The following is a 14,583-nucleotide window of genomic DNA, read 5'->3' on the forward strand; positions in this document are numbered from 1 at the left end:
ACATGTGGTTTCAACAAGACGGTGCCACATGCCACACAACACGCGAAACAATGGCCCAATTAAGAGCCGCCTTCGGTGAACAGTTTATCTCACGTTTGGGCCCGCCAATTGGCCGCCTAGATCGTGTGATTTAACGCCTTTGGATTATTTCTTGTGGGGTCATGTTAAGGCTCATGTCTACAGGGATATACCAGCAACGACTGACGCTCTGAAAGCCAATATTGAAGTATTTATACGTGAAATACCGTTAGAGAGAGAGAGAAATATGTTAGAGAGAGCGGAGCCGCGGACAACATTTGCATGAAATCATCTTCAAACATCAAATTACATTGACCATTCTATCGATTCCGATAAAGGTTTCATACATTTTTTCAAATGTTTTGTGTTGTTTTGAAAATCGAATCCTATACCACGTAAAAAATCACCCGTTATCGGTAAAAGTCCTTTCTAGAGTTCTGTAGTCGGTTCGGTACTAGAATTTTACCGGCGATTCCCGACCGCATTCTTTTGAGGTGAGGTGATGTGTTTGTTCGATGAGTCGGCTGGCCTATCGGTCAGGGACGGCTTGGAAGCTAGCCACTCGCGCCAGCGAAACGTCAGGAACAAATTCCAAAAATCCACGACCTTCAATAGCGACAATGAAAACCTCGGCCACGAAAGCCTTAACCCTTTCGCTGATAATGTTGGCATATCGATTGGCCCATGCCATGACCTTGTTTCGAATGCTCACACTTTATTACTTGTTCGTGAATTTTTGGCCAAAAACAATACTGTTACGAAGTCCCAGCCTCCATATTCGCCAGACATGGCTCTGTGTGAATAAATGGAAATTTTCGTTATTTTCTGAACACACCTCGTATAAAGATTATCGAAGTGAGACCAAAACAACATTTCATTGAATAAAATTATAGTCCCTCCACAGAATTCAATCAACCACATTTTGAGGCAAATCCAATAATCGCACGCAATAAATTCTCTTGTACCACTCTTCTAACCTTCCTTACTTCAAAATCGAACGAAAATTACGGCTCGCAGTTTACACTTCAATATATTTTCCCAGAACACTCTAACATCCCACGCGACAATAAACCTCCACCAATAAAAACGACCCCAAATTATTTACGTACATATCGAATTCTCTCAAAGAATCCGCAACATTTCACCCCCCCCCCGGAAAGGAATTAAAAGTTCAAGCTCCGACAAAAGATTTTTCCCGACTCTATGTTCGTTCGAGATAGTAACAAGTGCTCTGGAGCCATAAAGGCCGTTCAGAATTATGGCCTGGTCGGTTTAAAGGGCCTAAGGGCGTAATATTCACATTAGGAAATAATTTAGGAGGGTTCTTTGCATTGCGAGAGAGTTGAAGGACGAACTTGAAGTCAAAGTCGGAAGTGATTATTTAGTGCGGTGAAATTAAATGAGGTTAGGCGCCAACATGGCAATATTAACATCTCTTGGGATTAGTCACGAATATAGCTCAGGAAGTCTCGCGTCTAGCGAAAATAGGTTATTATAGCGTAGAACCTCAACACTGAAAAAAAGAAAAGCCACTTTCCGAGTTTTAACCAGGAATTCCGAGTTTAAAAGACGAAATTCAGTGTATAACGTCCTAACTTGGGAAATAAAGTCAGAATTTTGAGTATAGAGCCAAAATTTACAAATTGATATCGAAATTAGAAGTCACAATTCCAAATTCTAATTTCGAGAGTAATTTTGAGAGTGAAGACAGAATTCCGATTATAAAGTCAGAATTTATAGTTTAACATCAAGATCCAGAGTCGGAATTTCGAGTGTGGAGCCAGAATTCTGAATTTAAGTCAGAAATTCAAAATCAAAATTCGAAATTATGAGTTCTCAAAGTAGAAATTTTGAGTGCAAAGTCAGAATTTCGAGTGTAAAGTCGGAATTTTGGGTGTAAAGTTAAAATTTTGAGTATAAAGTCAGAATTTAGAAATTGAAATCAAAATTCAAAGGCAGAATTCCGAGATATGTCGGAATTTTGAGTGCAAAGTCGAAATTTTGAGAGTGAAGACAGAATTTCGAGTGAAAAGTCAAAACTTATAGTTTAAAATCAATGTTCGAAGTCGGAATTTTCAGTGTAAAGCCAGAATTCCGAATTTATGTCAGACCTTCTAGTTAAAATCAAAACTAGAAGTCTAAATTTCCAGTTCTAAAGTCTGAATTTCGAGTGTAAAGCCAGAATTCGGAATTGAAAGACAGAATTTCTAGTTCAAAATCAGAATTCCAAATCGGAGTTCCGAATTCTCTAGAAATTTCGAGGGTATGAATGTATGAACTGAGAAGTCCAAGTTTAAATTCCAAGTTTTAAGTCGCAATTCAAAGTTCAGCGCCAGAATTTTTAATTTCAAGTCAAAATCCAGAGTATTAAGTCGAAATCCTAAGTATCGATTCGGAATTCAAAGTATGAAGTTGAAATTAAGCCACTTGAAAGTATGAAAGTGAGAAGCGGATTATCATACAGACTATCATGTATACCTATCTCAGCAAGTTTCAACAAAATAATATTAGGGGGTGGTAATTAGGAGGATGATTCCCACATTTTCTACCGTCGAAAAAATAAGGACCAAGAATATTCTCATCATAACCGGCTTAGTTTTGATGATATGATTTTTTGTAAAAAATAAAATAAAAATTTTTATCAAGCACTTCAAAAAAATATTTTTTTTTCAATTACTTCACGTTGAAACTTTCAGCTTGGTCGCTCGACTAATAAAAAACAACTTTCAACAAGCTATTACTCAATTTGTATTGAGTCTACAAATACTAAAAACCCATATATTTTTTAAATAAACTAGTTGCTTAGACTATGACGAATTCAACATTCGACGTTGAAAATTTTAGAATATTCTGTTAAACCGATTTACTGTATTTTTTTCTACTTCACTGCAAGTGTTTTTCCGTCCACTTTATATGAATGTTTGATTTAGACTTATCCGGAAGTACATAATCATCATTTACTTCATATTTCTTGGGACCTCTAATCCGAGAATCGTTTACTATTTGCATAATTAGTTCCACGGAATGATTCGAATGACGATGGAAATTTACAATTTGTGAAAAAAATGAGGAAAGGATTTTTACCAACAACTCATAACTTCACTTTAAAGTTAACTGGACTGATTACTATTTCCAAAGGTATTTTATAACACGCTTTTATTAGCATCACCTGTATGTATGTATGTTTGTTTGTAACTCTCAAACCTCAATAATATTTTATATTTAAATAATTCAACAATTCACTAGACTATTTCTTTCAGCTAAATCCTTGTTTGGCTTACATCATATGTCCTAAATTGATGAAAAAAATCTGGAGAAGACTCACTTATGTAGGTAGATCGAAGCAGCGAGAATATTACCGCATTCGCCATTTATTTCAATATGTTAACATTATGACCTATTCTTTAGTGGACAGGACCATACCTGCCTCAATTACATCAGCACGCTTAGGTCCATAGCAATCTGGATTCTTCCATACCAGACAAATAATAGAAGGATACAGATATTTGATGACGATAAAATAATAAATAAGCAATATTCTGATATTTGATTCACTATTTTTGAGAATAGTGGTCGACTAAGAAAATCAATATTGAGAATTAAATTTTTTGAGTACGAAAAACGTTTTGATATGACTTAGAATCCCAGACCGGCTCTGGGGTATTACCCCTCGTCAGTGCAGAACAGTTTCAACAGCAGTATACCGTCAGGTTCTTGAAATAATTCATCGTAGATTGACCACGTATAGGAAATCTTAGCCTGGGACAAAATTTCGAGAACAAAGCCCAGTAAGTAGTTGTTTTCCAGGAGGTGTTTGCCACATTCTATTGTAAGGACGTTGGAAAAAGTAAATGTATCAAATTTATTTTGTTAGCAAGTTGGTTTCTTTACTATTTACAGTCTTTATAACGATGACCGAATTCAAAGGGGAGTATTATCGTTTTTTTGCTGTGGGCTAATTCTAGAAATGTCTCGAAAACTGTATCGTACGTTACTTCCAATTGCTACAGGGTGAACAAGTACATCCTACTTACAAGTTATTCACATTTACGAAATAATCAATAAAGAATAAACATAATACATAAATTAAATGAAATTACTACTATTCGAAAGTTATCATATTGAAACTGAAAGGTCATTGTTTTGGCCAGCTACGAATGACAACCCTCAGAAGTCGAAACTTGTGCGAGCTAAGAACTAACTAACTAGCGTGTGATTCCCAACACGTTATTATTACATCAGTTGTCGATTAAGAAAATTGGTCCTTCGAGCCGGATTGATTAATGAAATTAAGAAAAGAGTAAAATCTCAAATCTCAGGCTAAAATCATGGAATTCGTAAAATACAGTTATTAAACTAAAAAAAACAAATAAGTATGTGGAACAATATTGATTAACAGACATTTTAACACATGTTTTCATCAACTTTCTGCAGACCAATTGAAGAGAAATGTTTGATAAATAAGTAAAAATAAGTTTTCTTTGAATTTGATTCAATAAAACATCTGTGGTTTGTAGGTTACACACTGATCTGAAAAGGTTGATAAGTAATCCGTGAACACTTGTTAATTTTTCCAACATTCAAACGATTACAAACGAACCAAACACTTCGTGAGAAGTGAAAATATCAACAAAAAACCAGAACGCAGTGTGGAAGACGATAACTATTTATTTTGCAAAATATAAACCGTAAATATAAATCGAAAGCAAGGTCAACATTCAGTCTCAGATCATGTGTTCAAGGTAATGACCAAAACTGTGGACCAACACGACGGAAGGATTTTATTTCTATTAGAACTGACCAGCTGAGCATCATGATGTGGGCGAATATAGAAACCAATATGCGATTTATTACACTTCATAATCAGGTCTTTAATTTCGCGAACTGTCGATTGACGTCAACGGCGATCCAGATTTGCTTAAAGGGTCATAACTGTAACGAATCATGTCCAAAGTCCAATCGTTCCAATGGAAGAGCCCAGGAGAGCCAAGGCCAAAAAAACCACGCTAAGTTCGATCAAATGTCAAAGTTTTGCTCACTGTTTTTTTCGATAACAATGGCGTAGTGCATCAGGAGTTTTTGCCACATTGTCGTACTGTCAATAAAGAATATTATCTTGAAGTTATGCGCTGCTTGCGAGAAGTAATACGAAGAAAAAGTCCGGTATTGGTAATCATGCCTCAGCCACCGTATTCACCAGATTTGACACACCCATGAAATGACGGCGTTTTGCGACGAGAAGAAAAAACCGAATCGCCGAGAGAGCTCAAAGACATCTTGACAGTTCTGAATGCATGTCTACATGTATCTTTTCCACCCGAATATGGATGTGGAGGTATAAGTAACACTTGGTTCGAATCGTATCTTTTAGGTCGGAGTCAAATGATGAGGACAACGTAACTCTCGGAGAACAGGGACATTGAATCAGGTGTACCAGTGCAGTTCTTGCTCAGCAATTAAACTGGAAATATTGTGCTTCAACATGGAACGCCATCACTTACCATTGGCTGAGATGAATAGAGCTGTAGGGCTTCTTCAAGGTAACATGCGACAAAATGATGTAGCTCTTCGTTTGGGGGTCTCCCAAAGTGTTATCAGTCGATTGTGGCGGCGTTTCCGTGAAACTGGCAGTCCAGCCGAACGACATCCAGGGCGAGGACGCGGTACAACTGCAGTTCAAGACCGATTTTTGGTCTTAACCGCAAGAAGACAACCGACAATCACATCACCTGAGTTGGTTAACGTGTTGCAGCAGACGCATCAGGTAACCATTGGTCGTGATACTGTCAGGAATCGACTGCATGAAGCAGATCTCCACAACAGAAGGCCACTAAGATGCCCACCTTTGTCGAGAGGCAATCGCGGTAGAAGATTAGAGTGGTGTCAAGAACATCAAAACTGGGATGCAAATGATTGGGCCACAGTTTTGTTTACAGACGAATCCAGATTTGGATTTCATCCAGATTCTCGTCGAGTAAGACTGTGGAGACGACCTGTAAATAATGAACGTTTGAGACACGTCCAGGAAGTCCACACATACAGAGGTGGTACAGTAATGCTACGGGGCGGAATCATGATCGGCGGCAGAACCGATCTCGTTTTTCCAAATCGCTCCCTCACACCTCGACAGTACCTCGACACCATTCTTCTACCTATCGTCCGTCCGTTTGCTGGTGCTGTTGGTGAAAACTTCCACCTAATGCACGATAATGCTCGTCCACATGTCGCGCGTCTAGTGACTGACTGGCTCACCAACGAAGGAGTTGATGTATTGCCATGGCCAGCACAATCACCGGACCTGAATCCCATCGAGCATGTGTGGGACATGCTTCAACGAAGAATTACTCCGCATATGGGGAACATTCACACAACGTTTCAATTGAGAGAGCTTTTAATCGCTGAATGGGCAAATGTACCTCAACAAGACATTGACAATCTCATTTTGTCGATGCACGATAGATGTAGGGCCGTAATAAACCAGCGTGGAGGCCATACTTTGTACTGATTCCAATTTTTTTTGTATTATGATTCTTTTTCGGGGTGCCAAAGAAAAGCCATATTTTTTTAAAGTTTTGCTTATATGCGCACTCAGTATTTTTGACCATTTAATAAATTTTGTTGTAAGTTACATTCGTTTGATAATCACCCGTCAACTTTTTTTTCCCTGAAGCGATCTAAAAAAAAATTATTGCCATTTTTAAAAATATCCCTAGACTTTTCCGATGTGTGTACTTTGGAAGAGTATTTTAGCGAATCTTTTTAACAATGTATTAGAAATATATAAGCAATTCATTCTTTGTACTATCGCTTTATACATGGTGGTATTTTATCTATATATTTTTAGAACTTTTATAAATTTTTGGAACTTTTTTATATCTACATTTATACTTTTTTAGTACGTTTTCTATATTAACATTATATTTCATGGACATTGTCAACAACATGCAAATCTTAGGACAATAAAGTATATTTTGATTTGATTTTATGATACATGCATAGTCGAATTACTTTACTATAAAAATTAGCCATTCTAGTCCATGTGAATTTGTAATCTAATTAGGACCACCATTTAACTTATAAACTATAAACACACTTTTGTCTATTTTCCATGATAGTTTTATATTTGTTGACTAATTTCGGCCATTAAACCATTTTCAAAACTAAAAAGATTACATTCAAATCTGAGTATTTTATCTACATTGCCTATACCTATCATAAATAATTTGATACCTACATTGCCTAAACCTGGGATAACCTCGATTAATAGCAGTATATCCATGAACATAACAAAAAATTCTGATAAAATGTAGGTTTTGGGAACTGGGTTATAGATTCAAGAGAGGACTACTTATTGTTTGGATCAAGTTGTTCTTTGAGGATAATAGAATTGGGATTTTTCGTTGACTTGTTTATTTATATAGATTCCAACAAATTCATCATTTTCCCTTTTTCGCATATGTGGAAACAATCTTTATCCATCTTATGTTTCGAATTTTGAAGATGTTCATACATTAATTATTTTTTTTATCTAAAATGACCGGTTCATGGTACCTTTTATCAATATTTCTACCAGTTTGGCCTGTATATATGGCGGGGCATTCACCACATTCTAGTCGATATATACCAGACCTCAGATCTCCCTCAGAAGTCGAAACTTATGCGAGCTAGGAACTAACGAGGTCTTACCTTTTAACGTGTGATTCCTAACACGGGTTGGACGATATCAAGTGAAAATCGAGCGTTCAGCCCGGGGCTTGAACCACCGACCAACACGGCGGTCGATTTGAGTGAATGAACAAAGCACCTACGTCGAACCGACCGACCTTATAAAATACTCCATTGCATTCTTAATTTTCTACTTTTGGAGGATGCTTTTGCAGATTTCACGCATCCCCAGTGGATTTTTTGGTAATTTTTTAGATATTTGCAAAAAACAAATCCACTTTTTCACTCAATTGTTCATAACTTTTGCATTTTTTTTATTTTATGTTCAAAGTGTGTTTTATGTTCAAGTGGAGTGTTAGCGACTGCGGTAATTTAGAATACATTAAATGACATTAAAATATTTTTGATGACATTGTTATCAGTAAAGCACCAATAAATGAATCAGTGCTTAAATTTTTCGAACCGAACGCAAGTGAGATTCGATGCGAGTTGATCTTAATGAATGTTATTATCAACAGGCGATTATGGTTTAATAGCAACGACCGATGACGACTAAGTATTACGGCGAGTTGTTCCAAGGAACGGCTCCTGTTGACTTTCCTGCATCAACATTATTTAATTACGTTCTACAGAGTGTACCAGTACTTTGAGCAGAAACGGAAGCTTCAGAATTATTTTGTTATTACACGCTTTATATTAGCTTCACCTGTATGTATGTATGTATGTTCGTTTGTAACTATCAAGCTCGAGATCTATATTTGACAGAATTATCGATATTATTGCTTGATCTATTCGCGGGCAGATGGTGCTATACGTAAGCTCTTTGATATATCGATATTATTGCTTGATCTATTCGCGGGCAGATGGCGCTGTACGTCACCTCATTGATATAATTCGAACCCACTTTAAGTTTGGTTAAGTTTAGATAAAATAAATATAGTTTAACAAGACTAAAAAACACGCTTTCAAAGAACATCGAACTAAAAATTAAATATATATTTTTTTTTAAATAAGCCTAAAACAATAACGTGTTTATTAGTTTTTTAAACTATATGTATTTTCTTTCTTAATTTATTTCCTGTTTTGGTACATTCTCTGTTTTATACAGGGCGCTTTTTATCACATGCTAAAAATAATGAGATTTTCAGGCCTATCATAAAAAAAATATACATCCAGTGTGTCAAACTTTCAAGAAAAAAAATCTCTTTTATGGCAACTTTGGTATGGCCCTATACATTTTAGTTATACGCATCTTCCATGCATCAGAAGTAATTTTCTGATGTACAGCATTACTTTTTTATTCTCGCCAATGGTGACCGCGAGTGATTTTCACTGATTCATTCATAAAGAAAAAGCTGATAAGGCACTGATTCTTCTTGAAGTGAAAATTATCTACATATTACTCATTTTCTTTGAGCAAATTCGTTCTCAAGTTTTTTTTAATTGACGTGAGATGTTGAGGCCTAAAACAAGAAGTACGAGTATATGAATCATATGCCTGTACTGTGACTTAAGGTGAGACCAGTTCGGCATATTAATTATTTATCGTCATTTTCGTTTATGTTCTTATTTTTATAATTTTCAATACTTGTATTAAGTATATGTACTATCATTACCTGCAGTGTTTTGTAACATATGAACCCATTCTGACGAATCTTATTTGTACTTTCTGTATTAACTGATATACCTACATATTTATCCATCCATCTATCTATTACTAAAAGTTTTATGTTGAAATCCACTCCTCACAAATTCACTTTGATGTCTCCAAAACATAAATGGATAAATGGTGTGTGCAATTGTACAGTTTTATTTCTACAATTTATCCTTATAAAGAGTTTTGAATACTCTTAGAAGACATAGGCATAAATTTATAAACAATATTGTCGAAGTGTAAATGCATTGGTAACCACTTTACTTCAATTCGTTTTTTTCAGTGTATCGTCAGAAGTCTGACCGATTTACAGTGCTTATTTAAAAAAAAATGAGTCCGAAGTGATAAAACCATTTTAGTAATTTTTTTTAAATACCTCAATAATAAATAATGCTACCCTGAGAAGGGGTAGCATCCATCCTGAAAGCAACCTCGGGACAAAGTCAACTTTGATACACATGGTAAGTAAAATGTGAATACAAATTTTCGTCAATATCCGAGCTGCTTGGCGAAATTATAAAAAAAAGGCATTGACTGGGCTATAAGAAATAGACCAAAAAAGTACCTTATATTTTAGCATTTAGTATGTTGGGAAATACCCCATATACCAAAAAATTAAAACAGCAACTTCATAAATAGATACCAAACTATCTTGTAGATTCATTGTTTTTTTGCTGTCCAAAATTAAGAATGAAATAAACATTTTTTTCAGTCGATGAATAAACCCTAACTTCAAAAGTAGGATTAAATTGCTTGTATTTTCCATGAACAGTGTTACAACTGAGTCAATTGAATTTAAAGGGAAATATTTTAATATTTTCAGGTGTTGAAGAATGAATGACAGGAAGTATGGGAAAACGCCGGCTTCTAATAATGCTTGTTGAGCAAATATGAACATGACATGGAATACTAATTCGAAAAGTACCGAAATCGGAAATTGACTTCCTCCAAACTTTTTCAATCGATATAAATGATTCTTTCATTGAATAATATGTTATTACTAAACGAGCGTGAAGTGTGGATAATACAGAAGTCATACGAAAATATTTTTGAGTTGATTTCATGATGTTAAGATATTGTTCACTACCATACATATATCATTATAATATCATTGAGAATTTTTGGTACCGTTCTTATTGGCCATCAATAACACTAACACAACAATTACTTAAGCTCCGTTATAACAACTACTTCATAGAAGTTTTTGTCTAGAGCTGCTTCTGAGGCCTTTCGAAGAAAATCCTTCCTTGATTCAACTAACACTCCCACCTGAAATATGGGATTTTGAACTAGGGAAATTGTTCCTTTGTAAATATAGTGTTTACTCTACAGAAATATGCCATACGAATACTGGCAAAACTAGGCTCTAGAAATTCCTGCAATTTTTTTTTTTAAGAATTAAACATTTCAACAGTGGCAGGGACCTATAACACTAGAGGAAAACAGGTGCTACTACCAGTACGCCATCGTACTGCCCCTCTTTCACAAAAGTTATGAAGTGAATGTATGCAAATTTTTTAATACTTTACACGAGACTGAAAAATTCTAAAAACATATGATTTTAAAAATATGACAAAACAGTTCATACTATAAAAAAATTGTTACACTTTTGAAGAATTCCTCAACTAGAACTTAAAGTTTTTTCCTTTTTTTTAATCTGTGTAACTGTTAATAAATCATTTATTTATTACTTATGGTGTATATACAGCTATATATAATATATTATGTAATGCGCCCAATGACGTCTTTCACAATAATTTTGTTATAGTGTACATTACACCCATTTGTATCGTTGTATACAACCTTATTGTTTGAAATAAATTGGTATTATTAAAAAAACTATAATTTATAAATGAGATTCAATATAAATACAAATAGTGCTAAGGATTGAGAATTCATTTCCTATGAAGTTCAATGAGATTTAATGAATATTTTGAGATCGTCTTTGTAATTAAAATAATCCATATTATTCCTCACTTTATTCGGAATTTATGTTATTGTTAAGAAATACGTCAATAGAACAGAAAAGGAAAGATGTTATTACAGAATATAATAAAAACCCAATAAACAAAATTGCGAATTTTTTCGTTATCCCGGGAGCTATTCTCCTTTTTCTACAATTACTTGTGTAAATAGTTACTTGTCTAAAATTTTCGAAAATACTTGTTCTAATGGAAAAAAGAATACCTTCAACAGAATAATGACTTGTGATGGCATATTAGACCCGAGTAAACGACAAAATAAATACTATTGTAAACACTCATTAACTATGCTCGCTTAATGTTCTCTAAATGTTTTATCAGCGCCAAGTAAATAAACAATTTTTTCGATAGATTCTAACCTCAATCCAGAGAGCAACAGACGTTTCCGCGTTCCCGCTGTACAAAAACAAATTCTCTTACAGTCGATCGAATAATTTTGAGGTTATAAACAAGAAATACTCGCCTAATTTGTTGATAAGTTCGATACACTGCGAGATGTGCGGAAACTGCAGTATCTTCCTCCACTTCTTGCTCTTTCCCTTGTTATTATCGGAACCACCTAGAACAAGCAGGCAACATAGTAACCTTAACCTTACCCTTGGTTACCCTCCACTCACCCTCTCTCGCTTTTAGATAAACTGTATTCGCAACTATGTTTTCTAGTTCCATGAGTTCCAGCTTGATTGTTTTTAAAACCCGCCAAGTCGGGCCTCTCGAGACCCGTTTCCATTAAATTCACCGGGCGAAATTTTTGAACCGGAAAGGGGTGTCCCATGCACTTGCTTCTATCACTGGCGATCGTCCACGGCACCCTCAAACGCGAAAGCACACAAACGCACACTAGATCATTGCACACGTTCGCTGTGTGGACTTTGGGGTGTGTCTAAATTTTACCCTGTACACTTTGCACCCTGTGATGTGTCGTATGCACTGAGGAAACCACTACTTTCTCTGCAGAATTTACACAGCGATCGGCACAGCACACGCGTTTTCGCTTCTCGTATCCTCGTATGCGCCACAGACTCGGTGATGAGTGACAGGGAGAGTAGGATTTGGAAAGAGATGCACGGTGCCCGGTTCACGAGGATGGGTTTTACGTAAATTTCTGGCAGCGGCGGAACGTAAAGTTGGGTCGTTTGTAACAGGAAACTGAATTTTTGAGCTTGAAATTAAAAAATTTACATCTTTCAACGGGAATGATGATATTGAAGGACTGATGAAACGACAAAAACTTGATGGAGTGAATTTGAGGTTCAATACCTATTTTTCACGTCGAAAAGATAATCGTATAACATCGAGGAAGGTGAAGAATTCGAAAAAACAAGTTACAAAAGCTATCAAATGAATGAATTAAAAAAATTCTCTTCTTGTAATGGAATACTATTTCATTTGGACCTTATTATTTGGACGTTCGTATCAGTGACATATTCAGGGAAAAAATTAAATTATCCCAGGAATTTCTATTTTACTTTTTCTCAAATGATACCAAAAGCCTCCATATCGATTTCGAACTTGCATTTAATGTCCAGAAACATGTTTGCAACTTCTGAGGGTTGTTGTTCGTATGGGGGCGACAGCTGATTAACGAAAAAACAGATATGATAACCAAAGGTTTGCGTCAAATTTAATCCACCAGTTGCTTTTCTCATTTCAAGTAAAGAAGCCTGCGTGGACTCATTCCGTTCAATAAGGGACTATAGTGTATACTCGTATTTTGTTTCTTACTCCGTTTGGTGACCCGTAACGTAACCCGTAACGTAACACCTTCATGGTTACGTTACGGGGAGTATTGTAGCAATACATTCGTACCACTTTGACATATCCATTCGTGACAAATGACTCGTAACGTAATCGAGAGAAATCTACGTTACGTTCAGTGGTGATGCCTGTTGCATCGAGCGTTGTTTCTTACCTTGTTCGGTTCGACTGATGGATACGGTCAATACATTTCTCCTCGAATAAGTGCTTGAAGAAGATATTGAAAAATAAGGTATGAATCATCAATCCGAACTTTCGCGATTTCAATCAGATTATGATAATAATGATAATTTCAAGAATGAAAATCGAACGATTTTTGATTGGTGGTAAACGAATACAATTTACAAAAAATTTAAATTTATTTTTTTTTTTAATTTCTTTCAATTTTCAACATTGCTTATGTAGGTACGCTAAAATTTCTTTAAACGTTAAACCTTCGGAAAAGCGGACCGAATTTTTATTGAGTCATCTAATTATTACTTGAAATTGATAACGATTACATTCAATTTGAAAAGTTTTCCATTTTTCAATTGGACTTATTCAATAAAAAGTCGACCTTCAGTTGTGTTTTTCAATAAATTATTAAACTCACGACTTCGCTAGTTTCCAAATAATGAAAATTGACATAAAAACTAATCCGTATGGCATATTATTCACGTAAAAGAAAATATGAATTGAATATATTAAATTCAAGTGACCCTCCATTGTGAGAGTTTCACTGAACAATTTACAAAACCGCAACATGTGTTTCACTATTCAATGGCTTCCTCAGACGTGTTTATATCAATCAAATTCGACCCAATCAGTGCTTTATTATAAATCGGCAAATTGAATAATATAACCTCCTCGTTCCTACTTACTTAATGACTAATAATTTTATCGAAAGAAATTTGAATGGACATGTAATGGATCATATGGACTGAGGGAAGAATTCAATTCAGTAAATTTTCAGAATTTCTCAATTTATTGATTTTCAAGCACTCCAAAAGAGTGGGTCTCAAAGTTTTGTCTTTCAAATATGACACCTCATTGAACTCATGTCCTTGTGCACACAGATGTCTCTACGGAACCTTCAAGATACCTGGCGCCCTCTCCACGTAGCATCGCCATGTCACGGTAATGCAGGGCTCTGCCGTGATTGACCTTCTTTCCCTAGCTACTCGTGGGACTTTTATAGACAGAGTAAACTCAAAAATTCTCTCTGATGCTGAGTCTACAGAAGACATGGATGTCGAGCTTACGACTCCAACTAACCTCCCTGTAAATTTAGTTCGGGAGCGAAAGCTTCTCAACTCCCCAAGTCCTGATCCAATAAGTGAACCTTAAAAAAAGTTTGGTGGTGCAGCCAGGAAACGACTGAGTCGTCTCCTCAAGAGCGGGGTACCTTATAAAACCGCCTTGCATCAAATTCTTGAGCGGCGTACGCAGAATCTGTCTCAGATGGAGGAACAAACCCCCCATGAGCAGGTTAGCAAACGTTTGCGCTCAAGTGATGATTCACAAAAA

General features: G+C 35.7%; 1 protein-coding gene across 1 annotated transcript in view; it reads right to left on the reverse strand.

Annotated features, from left to right (window-relative positions):
• Gprk2 (G protein-coupled receptor kinase 2) overlaps positions 1-12,344 on the reverse strand; it is a 138,873-nt gene extending 126,529 nt beyond the window's left edge. The window contains exons 1-2 of the mRNA XM_023173242.2: positions 11,937-12,344; positions 11,783-11,878 (exon numbers count right to left, since the gene is read on the reverse strand). Of these exons, the coding sequence (XP_023029010.1) occupies positions 11,783-11,878; positions 11,937-11,988 (148 nt within the window). The 5' untranslated portion in view covers positions 11,989-12,344. The remainder of the gene's footprint in view (positions 1-11,782; positions 11,879-11,936) is intronic.
• Positions 12,345-14,583: the final 2,239 nt, after the last annotated feature.

This window comes from Leptinotarsa decemlineata, unplaced genomic scaffold (genome assembly GCF_025532065.1).
Source record: "Leptinotarsa decemlineata unplaced genomic scaffold, Ldec_3_MD MMD2_tig00001064_RagTag_RagTag, whole genome shotgun sequence".
Taxonomy (NCBI): Eukaryota; Metazoa; Arthropoda; class Insecta; order Coleoptera; family Chrysomelidae; genus Leptinotarsa; species Leptinotarsa decemlineata.